This window comes from Geospiza fortis, unplaced genomic scaffold (genome assembly GCF_000277835.1).
Source record: "Geospiza fortis unplaced genomic scaffold, GeoFor_1.0 scaffold41, whole genome shotgun sequence".
NCBI lineage: Eukaryota > Metazoa > Chordata > Aves > Passeriformes > Thraupidae > Geospiza > Geospiza fortis.
Genome location: NW_005054299.1, coordinates 9,826,469 through 9,839,451, shown reverse-complemented (window position 1 = coordinate 9,839,451; position 12,983 = coordinate 9,826,469). Strand labels below are relative to the sequence as shown.

General features: G+C 46.9%; 1 protein-coding gene across 1 annotated transcript; it reads left to right on the top strand.

Moving 5' to 3' along the window:
- Positions 1 to 2,273: 2,273 nt before the first annotated feature.
- FOSL2 (FOS like 2, AP-1 transcription factor subunit) lies at positions 2,274 to 12,581 on the top strand. The gene is made up of 3 exons (XM_005416201.2): positions 2,274 to 2,524; positions 6,354 to 6,461; positions 7,929 to 12,581. The coding sequence occupies exons 1-3, from the start codon at positions 2,285 to 2,287 to the stop codon at positions 8,436 to 8,438; spliced, it is 858 nt and encodes a 285-aa protein (XP_005416258.1). The 5' UTR covers positions 2,274 to 2,284; the 3' UTR covers positions 8,439 to 12,581.
- The last annotated feature ends 402 nt before the right edge of the window (positions 12,582 to 12,983 follow it).

Below are 12,983 nucleotides of genomic sequence, written 5' to 3'. Positions count from 1 at the left end.
TGTTTTTTTATTTCTAAGATATTTTGAGTTATTAGAAGGGAAGCTGGTGACAGAGATGGGGCATGGCAGAGAGGAACTGGTCTCTTCCCCCAGGTCTGCAGGCAAGCATTGTGGAGCTACAGAGGGATGTGGCTGAACTGAGCAACTCCCCTTTGCTGTCCTGGAGACCTCTGCTAGTGTTACAGAAGGGTGCTAGGTTGAATACAGGAGTGATAGGAAATGGAGGACTTGCTTAGTCAATACTTGGAGCCTGACTTTTATATCAGATGCTGGTATTTGATGTGGTTGATTTAGTGGTGGAACTGACTTTCTCAACCTCTATTGGGAATTTTTAGCATGTTGTTGGGTGTTGGAGGCAAAGGTTAGCTCTGGAATGACAGTGGTGTCTCTATGGCAGAAGCTCTCTGGATGTTTTGCTTTGTAGTGTCCCTGCAGGGAAGACAGGACATTTCCTCTCTGCCTTTTGGATGTGAAAGGGAGGGTGGTGGCACAGATAGGCAATGGTCGTGGTAGAAGCCACTTGCGCATCTGAAAGTAGGGCTCACATCCCTTGTGTTGGCCTCTTGGTTCAACTGGTCTTGCACTTCCTCCCTTCTGATGAGGTTTAGGTCCTCTTGTGTTCTGGTTATGGAGGCACCAAGGCATCCTCTTCTGTGCCATGTGGTCACAGGCTACACCATGCAGAGCAAAGGAGGGGATTTGCACCCATAAATTCTGATGCAGTGTTGACAGTTTGTGGCTCTTTAACTAATTGGGGGAGGTGACATGGACTCTGAAATGTGGGATGAGCTGAGGCTGTGTTGGACTCAGGCTCCAAGTGAATCTCTGAGGTGCTGTTGGGGGTTTTGCCAAAGGTCTTGGTACCAGTGTCATCCTCTCTGTGTAATTTCCCCGCCTGCTTAACTTGACTCAGTCCTTCCTTCTCTCATCCTTCCTTGCTAGATTTTGAGCTGTTCAGAGGTGTAAGTCAGCAGCTGTCAGTATTCAGACTGGCTCTCCTTGTCTTCAGGTGTTGGCAGCTCGCTAATGCTGGCCTGAAGTGCTGTAGCTATCAGCATGTGAAATACTATTTGCAGTAGCCTTGGTTTAACAAAGCTCTTAAGGTGCTTGACTAGGCACACCCTGAAAAGGAAATCTGTGTTGGTGTCCCTTATCTGGGACGCTTACCTGAGCTGAGGTCAGGCTGATGCAAGGGCTCTCGCTTCTCTGGGAAGCCAGATTGTTGACCCAAGAATGTGCGTTTCTCATGGAGTCATTTCAAGGCTTACAGACCAGTGGTGGTAACAGCTGTGGGTCCTACAAGCCCTGTCCCTTGCTCAGTGATTGCTGGAGCAAGGTCTGTCTGTGAGTTAATTCCAGTCTAACCATTGAAAGCCTCCTGAAGGAACTCAGCATAGACAAAAACATTCTTTCTCTCCTGCTTCCCCCTCCGGGGACAAGCGATTGTTTTCCTTGCAATTTAGTGCCAGCATATTATCCAGATGGATTTACCTCTGTCTGAAAGAAGGTGTACATGTATTTTGGAGGCGATCATTACCTGCTGCCTTGGTTTTACTGCTGCCTTGTTTTGTCTAGACAGCGCAGAGAGCTGCAGGGAACTTGTCCGATCTGAATCCTAAGACCTACTTTATAGGCTGCTATTAAAATACATATCCTCGCACGTAACCATCTCAGGGCTGGGTTCCTCAGTGAGCACAGAGCTACTGAAGGAGAAGCAGGCTGCTGTTCTTGCCATACCAAGCCCTACGTGGACCAAGCCCAAATTTCAGGGCAATCGTTTGGTGAAAGGAGGCTTTGCTCTGCTTGGTAATGGCATTTCAGAACTGAAGTTTCTCTTCCTTTTCTTTGGGCTCGAAAAGAAGTGTTTTCTCTAGAAACTCCTTAATTCCCCTTTTGCTCCATGCCGGAAGGAGTGGTGGGCACTGGCAGGAGGTGGCAGCAGTGGGGATGGTGCTGGGGAGGGGAGGCTGGGTTAGGGTATGCTGGGGAGCTGTGTGGGGGAAGAGGAAAGGGGTTGGGAGAGGGCAGGGCTGCTCTGGAGGGGAAGTGCCTGAGCCCATGCCTTCCTCAGGGGCTGTGGCAGGCAGGGGCAGCTTAAGATGCTGCAGAGGCACCAGCTACTGGTGTTCTTGCTTCAGGTGCTGCTTTGATCCTCACCAGTGCTGCTCCTGAGGGCCTAACTGGTTTCGGAGTAACCACTCATGTTCTGCTCTCATTGACGGTTTCTTCTCTGCTCTCTGTCCCTTTTCTCCTCTGCCTTTCCTCCTAGAAATTTCGAGTAGATATGCCAGGATCAGGCAGTGCTTTTATCCCTACGATCAACGCCATCACAACCAGCCAAGACCTGCAGTGGATGGTGCAGCCCACCGTCATCACCTCCATGTCAAGCCCTTACTCCCGTTCGCACCCCTACAGCCACCCGCTGCCCCCGCTGTCCTCAGTGGCCGGACACACGGCTCTGCAGCGTCCTGGTGTCATCAAAACCATTGGGACCACCGTGGGACGGAGACGGAGAGATGAGCAGGTAACTGCAGTGCCTTGGAAACACACGTACAGAGATTTCCTCCCCACCCCCTCATGAGATCTCCCAGCACTGCAGGGGAGCACTGAGGTCCATCGCTGGTGCTGTTCTCCTGCTGGAGTTTCTTAGGGTGGTGGAGGGTGTGAGCTGGAGGGTGACTTTTATTTCTGCCTCCTCATCTTATGGTGAGATTTACCCAGTCTTCATCCAACGCTTCGCACCACCAGCCCGCATTGCGGCTTGGTTTCAAAAGCAGGTGAAACTCTGAAGTTGAGCCCTGGGTTTCAGTTTGAGTGTCTCTGCCGCTCCAGGCAGAAGGAAACCTCCAAGAAAGCAGAGCAGCTTTCATGTAGGTCCTTTACAAATCTGACACCAAATTACATCAGCTAGTGTTTTCTGTCAGCTCTGTAGCTGCTAGCACTGCTCCAGTCTCCATTTGTGTGATACCCCCAGTCCCAGCCAGCAGCACGCAGGGAGGAACAGCTTCCCTAGAGCACCTCAACTCTAGTATGAAGAGCCTTCTGGAGGACTGGGGTCTACATCCACCTTCCTGCTACAAACCTGTAATTGCTTGATATTTTTGCAGCAGTTTGATGGGGATCCCATAAGAGATTTTTCTGCTCCAAACCCAGAGGTATTTTTGTAACTGGCATGAGATGGCTTGTACCACTACTGCCCTGTGCTCAACCTCCTAATGGGATTATCAGGCTGGGACCCTGGATCTGGTGGACTAGGTGCAGGCATCTTATCTTCTGGAAATCAGCACTGTTGTTCTCCTCTTAGTAAGAATCAGCCTTCTCCAGGGCTGTCTGGTGAACAGCTATTCACAGTGCTAGGCTGATTTCTCTTTAAAAAAAAAAAATAGATCTGACTAAACTTGATCTCCCCAAGTTGTTCCCAAGCAGCATTTGTGTGGGTCGCTGTGGAGCAGTGCAGTGAGACACACGGCGCACCCTCCAGACACGAGCGCGTGCTGTTGCGTGAGGTCTGTTTCTAATAAGACTCACCAGCCCTACTTTTACTTCTACGTCATCTGTTTTGATTCACAGTCCGATTATTTTATGTGGAGTTGCTGTCCGCTTTAGGCCCAAGAGGTTAAAGTCAGAGTTTAACAGTATCTCTGTGTGGGGAGCTGGTATGGCTGCAGTGAGGTCCCATTTTTGGGAGGAAGGATGGAGTAGCCGTGGTGGTTCGGGTACGTGCCAGCCTTTTCCACCAGCTGGAGCTACTTCCCTGTTCCCTGCATGCAGGGCTGGTGTCCAAAGGTAAAGAAAGTCTCACAGAGCTGGAGGAATAATTAGCAACAACTAATTTGTTTGACAAATGCTGCCTCTGTGTTCACAAATTGGCCGTGAAGAGATCACCATATTCTCTGCTTTATTTGTTGTTCAGAGTTATTTGCTGAAGGATGCCTGCCAAGCAATTCCTGGCCTGTGGCTTGTTTGCAAGCTGTTCATTGTGGGTCATTCAAAGCCAAGTCCTTTTGATTAGACACGTGCTAAGGCAGTACCCGGGCTCTTTACTGTGGCCCTTTGGCTCAAGTTTCCAGGGCTGGTGCTTTGAACACCACATCAGAGTGCCTTTTTGGAAAACTCTGTGTAACACTTTATGAAAAGAGCCTGTTTTGATGAACGTTCCTGACAGTGAATGCACGTATTGGGCTTGGACAAGCTACGAATAACGCATACAGCAGGGGCACGAAGAGTGCCAAATCCAACCATTTTCAAACAAATCCAGCAACCACTGATGGAATATTCCATTTTAGACCTGGTAAAATGTTAAGAACATCCCGCTTAGGGGCTTATGCCATGCCTATGCCATTTTTGCAAAGCAGTCTTTGAAACAGATAATTTTTAAATTACTGAAGGCCTTTGGAGCAGAAATTTTACTCCAAACACATTTCAATGAGATCTGTGCTTCCAAAGCATGAAAAGGCTCTTGAAAACTCTACACAGGGGCCCCAAGTCAGCATAGCTTCTGTGTGCATGCTCAGTGCTTTTCCATACTGTAGATATTTGTGTGCAAATACAATTTTACCCTGCACTCATGTGCGGTGGGAAGAGGGTGGGCAGAGCTGTGGCAGGGAGAGCGGTGCCTGCAGGGGCTCCTTACTGGGGAAAATATTCTGCCCAGCAGAATGGAGCTACCACCAGCCTTAGGATGGACATTGTGGGCTGCTGATGGAAAAAGCTTTTGGGCCTAAATTCTGTGTCCTGCCATTCTGGAATTGCTTGTGTTGCTCAGTGAGCATCCAGGGACTCATGTTACATGCAGATGAAATCACAGGCACAGATCAGATCCTGAAAAAAGCGAAATGAGCGAGCTGAATGCCCAGAGGCTCAAGTTAACTTACTAAAACTACAAACATCAAAATTAGGGAGATAGAGCAAGCCAAAACAAACTAGGCTGAGGTTGGAGTAAAACTAATACTAAAAAGAAAAGATAGTAAAATTGTGAATGTCTCAATGTCTCATTTGTGATATTGACAGTCTGTGAAGATAATAAAACTGAAGCTCCTCTGAAGACGAGGAGCTGGATAATGTCTCTTACCATTCTGTGCTGGCACTCTCTGAGATCTGACATGTGTTTTGCCAGGTGTCAGGGTTTTGCTTTCATTTACAGTCACCAGGCCAGAGTCCCTGCAGCACACACGGGCTGGGTGAGGCTGAAGTGTAGGGCACAAGGTTGGAGTGAAGGGCTGGGCACGTGCCCTGGATCCCCATGGCTCCTGCTGGATCCCCGTGCTGCTCTGTCTGCATGGATCCTGCTGGATCCCTGCGCTGCTCTGTCTGCATGGATCCTGCTGGATCCCTGCGCTGCTCTGTCTGCATGGATCCTGCTGGATCCCTGCGCTGCTCTGTCTGCATGGATCCTGCTGGATCCCTGCGCTGCTCTGTCTGCATGGATCCTGCTGGATCCCTGTGCTGCTCTGTCTGCACGGCTCCTGCTGGATCCCCGTGCTGCTCTGTCTGCATGAATCCTGCTGGATCCCTGTGCTGCTCTGTCTGCATGGCTTCCACACACCGAGTGCCACAGCCTGCTCTGTGCTCTGCTGAACTGGCTCCTTGGCTGTGGCCATGGCTGAAGCCTGTCTGCTGCTGCTGGGGTTTGTAAAACCTTGCCTCAAACTCCCAAAACCAGGCATAGCTTTGACCAGGTCTTGCGAGCTCCTGCTCACTTCCTCTGGTTTCGCAAGAGTGTAGCTGGATGGGTTTCTATGGAATTGCTCCTGATTTACATCAGTGAGGATGTCAGCTGGCCTCAGGAAGCCCTTGATATCACTGGAGCCTTGCCTGCTGATGCAAGAAGCAATGTGTTATCTCGCTGAGTGCTCAAAAATCTGAGGTCAGATTTTTGGGTGGTATAAATCATTGTTGCTTCATGGACTTCCTGGGAGCTCTGCTGATATTCCTGTCCCCCCCTATACACCATCCCGACCTTCAAGAGATCAACTATTTTTGTGTGGGAAGGAGCAGATATTTTCTTTCAAGAAAGAGGCACTTACAACATCGTGCTCTGGTTTTGCTTAACGTACCACCCAAGTTGTGAAACAATCAGAGCATCTTTTATCTGTTTGGCCTTGGTGCAGATTCACTGTCCTCTTACACAATCTTCTCCCTGTGCCCTGCTCCTTCTCCTCTCCCTTCTGCTAAGACCTGGTGCAGGCAGAGATACTGTGTGCTTTCATCTTCTGCTGACATCAGTGACGAGGGGGAGTGCTCAGCATCCTGCTGGATCAGGCTTTTTTCCTTTGCATTGTGGTTAAATCCTCACAAACTTAAAGGAATGCCTTGCTCAGATCTGATTGGATTTTCTTGGCACTTGCCCACAGCTGTCGCCTGAGGAAGAAGAGAAGCGAAGGATCCGGAGAGAGAGGAACAAGCTGGCAGCTGCTAAGTGTCGTAACAGGCGTCGAGAGCTAACAGAGAAACTCCAGGCGGTACGTGCCCTGCATGCATTTCTCCTTCCTTGTCACACACCCTTCCAACCAGCTCCAAGGGCATTGCTCTTCCTCCACCAGCACGTTGGAGGAAGATGCTGCAAACACACTCTGCCTTCCTCATCCAAGGCTGCCCAAGGGTACTGCTCCTACACTGACAGCCGCTGATGAGGAGGACTTGGCCCTGGAGCTTAGGACCCTAAAATTCTCTTTGCTGAGTGTCCAAAATGTCCTAGGAGCTTTCTTCCCTTCTCGCCTCTCAACTAGCACAAGTATCCCTGACTCTGGTCACCTTTCATAAGACACTGTGTGCCTCAAAGGCAGGTTTTAAGGACAAAAACACTGAAGAGGTAGGATCACCTGAAAGCCATAGAAAACAAGGGAGATGTTATGTGTACCTATCAGAGCTATACCCTTTAGGCTTACTCCTCCTTTGGAGGTGGGGTGGTAACTGACTTCCTTCAAAAAGGAAGCACCACAGACATGTGTGCCCTGATGCTGTACGAGTAATAATTAGTAAAGCTGGAGAAGGTAGAGCCAAGCATAAGAACCAAGGGGTGGTGGGTAAGGCACTGGTTGAAGAAAAGACAAGATTGGGTTGTGTGAAATAAGCTGAAGGAAAGGCTCCAGTGCTCCTGGTCAAGAACCAGCCTGGTTTTATCCAATGATAATGCTTGTTAACAAGCACAGCAGCAGTGAAAGCACACCTGTGAAATGTGCTGGAGGTGTTCTCAGTTGAGGGTAGGCAGGACATCCTATAGAAATGTCGTGACTAATGTGATAGAAGTGAGAGGAGTGTGCAAAGCAGTAGGTCATGTCCTGAATGGCTGAGTGTGAGTTTTGTGAAGTTATGAGCTCCTCACATGGGAAGGTCCTAACTGCTCCCAGGCTGACTGTGATCCATCTCTGTGATGTGACCACAGGAAAGATAAATGTATTAATCGTAGGATGCATCAGGGCGTGATCCAGTGTTGGTCCTTTGGGCAGGAGTTAGATAAGTGTCAGCCCTAATCTGGAATATGCATTACAGAAATAAAATGGAAACAGTTTAGAGACTGCTATACACTACCTCTGTCAAGGTGAAAAGAATATTACTAGCTTAACATGAAAAAACAATGGAAGGAGATCTGGGTCCTCTGCTAAAGTGTCTGTCAGGCAGACAGCAAGGCAGAAGACTGAAGTCACAGGCCAAGACAGAATGGCAAAAACTAGCCATCAGAAAATTAAGGCAAGTTCATGAGATTCTTTACAACCCTTAGATTGGTGATGTTTGGGAATAGCCTGCAAATAGGCATGTGAAACACAAAATGCTTGACTGGCAATGACCTGGTGTCTGCTTGGCTCATGAAGAGTCTAGGGTGTATCTGCCTGTGCCAGATGGGATCTGGACTTGGTGGCAATGTTCCAGGTGAGGGGTAGTTCCAGGGCCTTTGCTATATGATTTATTTATTCCCCTTTTGTCTGCAGGAAACTGAAGTACTGGAGGAGGAGAAGTCAGTGCTGCAAAAGGAGATCGCTGAGCTCCAGAAGGAGAAGGAGAAGCTGGAGTTTATGCTGGTGGCTCACAGCCCTGTGTGCAAAATCAGCCCTGAGGAACGTCGCAGCCCACCATCCAGCAGCCTCCAGAGCATTCGGACTGGAGCAAGTGGAGCCGTGGTGGTGAAGCAGGAGCCTGTGGAGGAAGAGATCCCATCTTCCTCTTTGGTCCTTGACAAAGCCCAGAGGTCTGTCATTAAGCCCATCAGCATTGCTGGAGGTTTTTATGGGGAGGAGGCACTCAACACTCCCATTGTGGTGACCTCAACACCAGCCATCACTCCTGGCTCTTCCAACTTGGTGTTCACCTACCCCAACGTGTTGGATCAGGAGTCTCCTCTCTCCCCTTCTGAGTCCTGCTCCAAAGCTCACCGGAGGAGCAGCAGCAGTGGGGACCAGTCCTCAGATTCCTTGAACTCTCCCACCTTGCTGGCGTTGTAATCTCCCTGCAGCCCCCCATTTTGCCAGTGTGTTACATCCCCTACAGCACCATGGGGGGAGCCCCCTCCGTGGGATTAGAGACAGGCACAGGATCGTTCAAGCACAAGGGCAGCAAGAACAAGGATGGGGAAGTGCTACAGCTCCAGGAAGGAGAGTGAGGACCAACGCCAGCTCCCTGGAGGCAGGAAACGGCAAGGGTGGGACTGACACGCCAGGGTTGTTTGGAGAGGGTGATGTCCGCTCTGTAGGGACTGCCTGTGGAAACCTCTTTGTGGCCGTAGTGGACCTGGGGAGCGCTCCTGGCCAGGACTGAAGGCGAGCTGCAGACAGTTGCTAGTCGTCCCTTTCCTTTGTGGATTGACTTGAGCGGTTGTGCTCTGTGCTTAAATCATTCTGGGTAGTTGATCTTACAACTTCTCTCTTGCGTGCTCGCTCTCTCTCTCTCTCTCTTTGCATATAATTTCCAATGTTGTCAATCCCATTACATTTCACTCAGTTGCTCTGAACTCTAAAGTCTAATTAGGATCTTTGCTCTTGGGAATAGCTGTGGGAAACATGTAGGGTTGCCCGGACAGGAGGATGACAGCTGGGAGGACCAGGAGATAAGGGGGACCAAGAGGAGCCCAAGAGCTCAGCAGCAAGGGCAGAGCTTGTAGTCTCTAGCCTGAGGCACAGAGACAGCAGAAGTCTCATGATGAAACCTTTCTTTTAAAAAATGTGGGTATATTTATCCCCTTGGGCTCCTCGAAAAACCAAGTTAGCATCTCAGGGCCAAAGCAGCATCAGAAAAGCTGCTGGTCTGGCACTTACCAGTCACTGGCAGGGTTTCACCCTAGTTTGCTGGATATCAAGTCTGCTGCTTGTTGTTTACTTTTCCTGGGCTGCCTGCTGTCTAGGGAGTATTACATCTTCCTTCCCATCAGGGCTCCTGACTCAGAGGCTGATCTCTTCCTGTTAGTAAATCTTCCCCTCCCCTTGGCCATATTTGCAGAACATGGTACAAAAAAAAAGAGGTGGCACCACATGCCTATAAATCTAGGATGGAGACTGGCAGCAGCTGAGACAGTGAAATTAGCTGGCTGTACCCTTGCTGATTTTTTCATTGTTGGGAAACAAAGCAGCACGTATCTACCAGCACAGCACAGGCCACAAGGCCCCAGTTCCTGACCAGGCAGGAATGGCATGGATAAAGTGTTGACCTGTTTGAACTAAAACAGAGCTTCTGACAAGCTCTGGCAAATGACAGATTGACAGCTGAGGAAAATCAATTAGCATTATTTGCACCTTGGTCTTTGGCCTCTGTTTTTTTTTATGTTTTCTTTGCAGACTGATCTCTTGTTGTGGTTGATTGGCCTGAAGACAAAGAATCAAACCAAAGGGCTCTTTCCCTAGTCTTGGGTCCTTCTGTAGCCTATGGGCTTGACTGCTACTACTAAGTGCTCAGAGAGGGTGCAAGCTCTCCAGTGCTCATGTTCACTACTGAAAACAGTAATGTGTGTAATCTATTTCCACTTGGAGCCAAGCTCAATTCCAGTTGATATCACAGTACTGGCAAACCATGACCCTGTGCACACTAGGATTGCCCAGCTTGCCAGCTAAACCACTTAGGAGATATCTCTTTGGTCCTGCCTACTGAAGCTGTGGTGGCAGCTATTTATTTTTATTTAGTTTGTCTTTTTCTTTTATAGACACACACACATATATATATATAAAAATTCTTTTTTTTTTAATCATCCGAAACTGTGGCGTTTCTTCAGGCTGGACCTGGAGAAATGCAGCATACAATTATACAATTATAGGGCTAGTCATATGAGATGCAAAACTGCTGCAGTCCCCAGCAACTCCACTGGGAATTAATAGGTTGCAGTCTTGTGGAACTGGGACTTTACTCAGCAGGGCTAACTTCCCTCAAACTCTGGCCACTGCCCATTCCTTGAATCCATTCAATGGGGACACTATTCTGGCTCTAAAGGTGGACTTTGGCTTTTTTATTATAACTATTATTTTTAACCCAAGTATTTACCAAACCTGCCAGAAATATGTGAGGGATCCTTTTGCTTCATAAAGCTGAAGGATTCAGGCTCTTTCTATATTGCTTAAACACATCCATTTTGATATTGGTGCTAGAGGTTTCAAATGGAGCTCACACAGTAAGTAAAATTAGTAAAGGAGTTGTATTGTCCTTACATGTACATCAAAACTTCCTTTCTAATAAAGTAGATATTAAATTTCCCATAGTTAGCACAAAGGATCCACTTTTCCTAGAGTTTTACGTAGATGAGATCACTTTAGGTGAAACTCCAGCTTCTCTTTTTGATTTTTACAAATGCTTGTTTGGGCCACTCTGGACTGAGAATCTAAAACTGTTAATAAAACATCTCTACATGTCATTTCCACACATTTTTGAGGAGAACAACACTGACAAGTGGTGGGTGAGCTTTAAAATGATGCAACTACTTTTGAGGCTAGCTGACCAGGATTCCTGTGAGATCAGGAACATCTACCTCTTGTAGGGGTTTCAAGAAGTCAGGTGTCTCCTCAGATCTAACTGGTGGAAAAACAAAAACTTACCTTTGCTTCTGGTCAGAGAATCATTGCCAAAAGGAGCTGCATGCAGCTGGTCCTTGTCCACTGCCCTCCTGCCTGGTCATTGACCTGCTCAGAGACAGAACAAGATGCTTCCTTTCCTGACCTGTGATACTGATGGGAGCCATGTGAAACTCTTCAAAAAAGAGTATTATTTTCCACTGTTTGGAAAAAGCCACAGATACCTTGTGCCTGTCTGTTTTCTCCCTGAAGTCTCTCAAAAAATATCTGTGTTGGGATTGGTGGTCTCCAGCCTTTTGTGTTTTGTGGATCAGCCTTAACTTTTGTTTAGTTTCTGGCAGGCGGGTACAACTCCCATTTTGGTCTGGCCCTACATTATTCTTTCAATGTTTTCTGGTGTGCTCTTTGGGAACTGATTGTCCTTCCCATGCCCAAAATGTTATTTTCCATGAGTACCTTCCCTGCTGATTCCTAAATGTAGTGTCTCCATGTTCTGCATGTAGTGGGGATATGGGAGCTGTTGTACCTAGTGCTGACAGAGTTGTGGAATTCCTTAGAAAAAGGCCCAGGGAATTTCAGCTGATATTGGGTCAGCCCCCTGGTGACTGGCCCAACAAAGCCTCTCTTAACATCCTAAATTAATCAGCGCCAAACTGGGAGGAGTAGTAACAGCTGTACTGAAGGAAATATTCAGCTTCTAGGTGATGTTTGCCATTACGGTTTTGCCTTCATTCCTCCTTCTCCTTTCCCAGTTGTGGCACTGCCTTCATATATTCCTTTCTTGTAGATGTGGAGACTGCGTAAGTCTCAATCCACTTGTGGTGTGATGGGATTTGGGACCAACATGCTGGGGACAGTAGCTCTCTGTTGTGTTTTTATAATTATTATTTAAATGATCTATTTAGTTCATCTGAACCTTTAATTTTGCTGCTTACTGTATGTAGGATCCACCTGGCCTTCATCCTAAATGAAAAGAAAAAAACAAAATGAAAACAAACCTAAGACACCTCCCTTCTCCCTGGTCTCTTATTATTTATTGGCAGGCAGCCGTCTTGTGCCTGCTCCAGCAGATCTGCCCGCCATTAATTTAACATCCACCCAAATCACATTCCTGGTGTTTGGTTGTTGCTTTTTTTTTTCCCTTTTGGTTGTTGCTTTTTTCATTTTAAAACAGACTTCTGAAATGTAAGAAATCTTATTATCGTGATACAAGATCATTTTCATTAGGAAGGCCAAGTCAAACATTTTAAGAGGTGGGGGGAACAATATACATTTATTTCTTATTTATTTATCATGTTTACATCTTTTGTTTTTCTGTTCAAGACTTGGATATAATAAAGAAAGCATTAAAAATACTACAATCTTCTTTTTTTTAGGCTAATATTTTTTTTGATTCTTTAAATAAAATAATCTGAGTTTTGTTGTTGTCTGTATAAAATGTAAAAAGAGATATGTTTTTAAAGATGCATTATCATTGCTTTGTGAACAGTAGGTGGAGTTCAGGACAAATCTCAGAGTACAAGATAATAATAAAACCCAATCCTGTTTTACTTAATTGTTTCCCTCCTATCCTGTATGATTAAAGGGTTATTCCACTTTCTTGTTTGTGGTTACTTGATGTTAAAACCATATTAAAATGTGTAGGAAATAGGTATCCAATTGTTTTTGCTCAGTGAGAGGATAAACTGTTGTATATATCTTGATATACTGTGTAGTTCAAAGTAACATCAGTAAGGGATAGTGCATCTTTATTAGAGAGATAAGTTACTAGTGTCACTAAAGTCTGCTTTAAGATCCTCAGATACAGAAAGGGCCTGGTTCTGATTCCACTCACGTGGCACAAACTGAAAGCATCAGCAGCCTTTTGCTGTTGTGAAGCAGGTGTCAGTAGTGAAATGAAGTCTCAGTGACTAACAGGTGACCATGAGGATTGTTGAAGGTTTGGGGGCGCCATTATCTTTTTTTCCTCAGAAGCTTTAGATCATGGGTTTTCTTTTT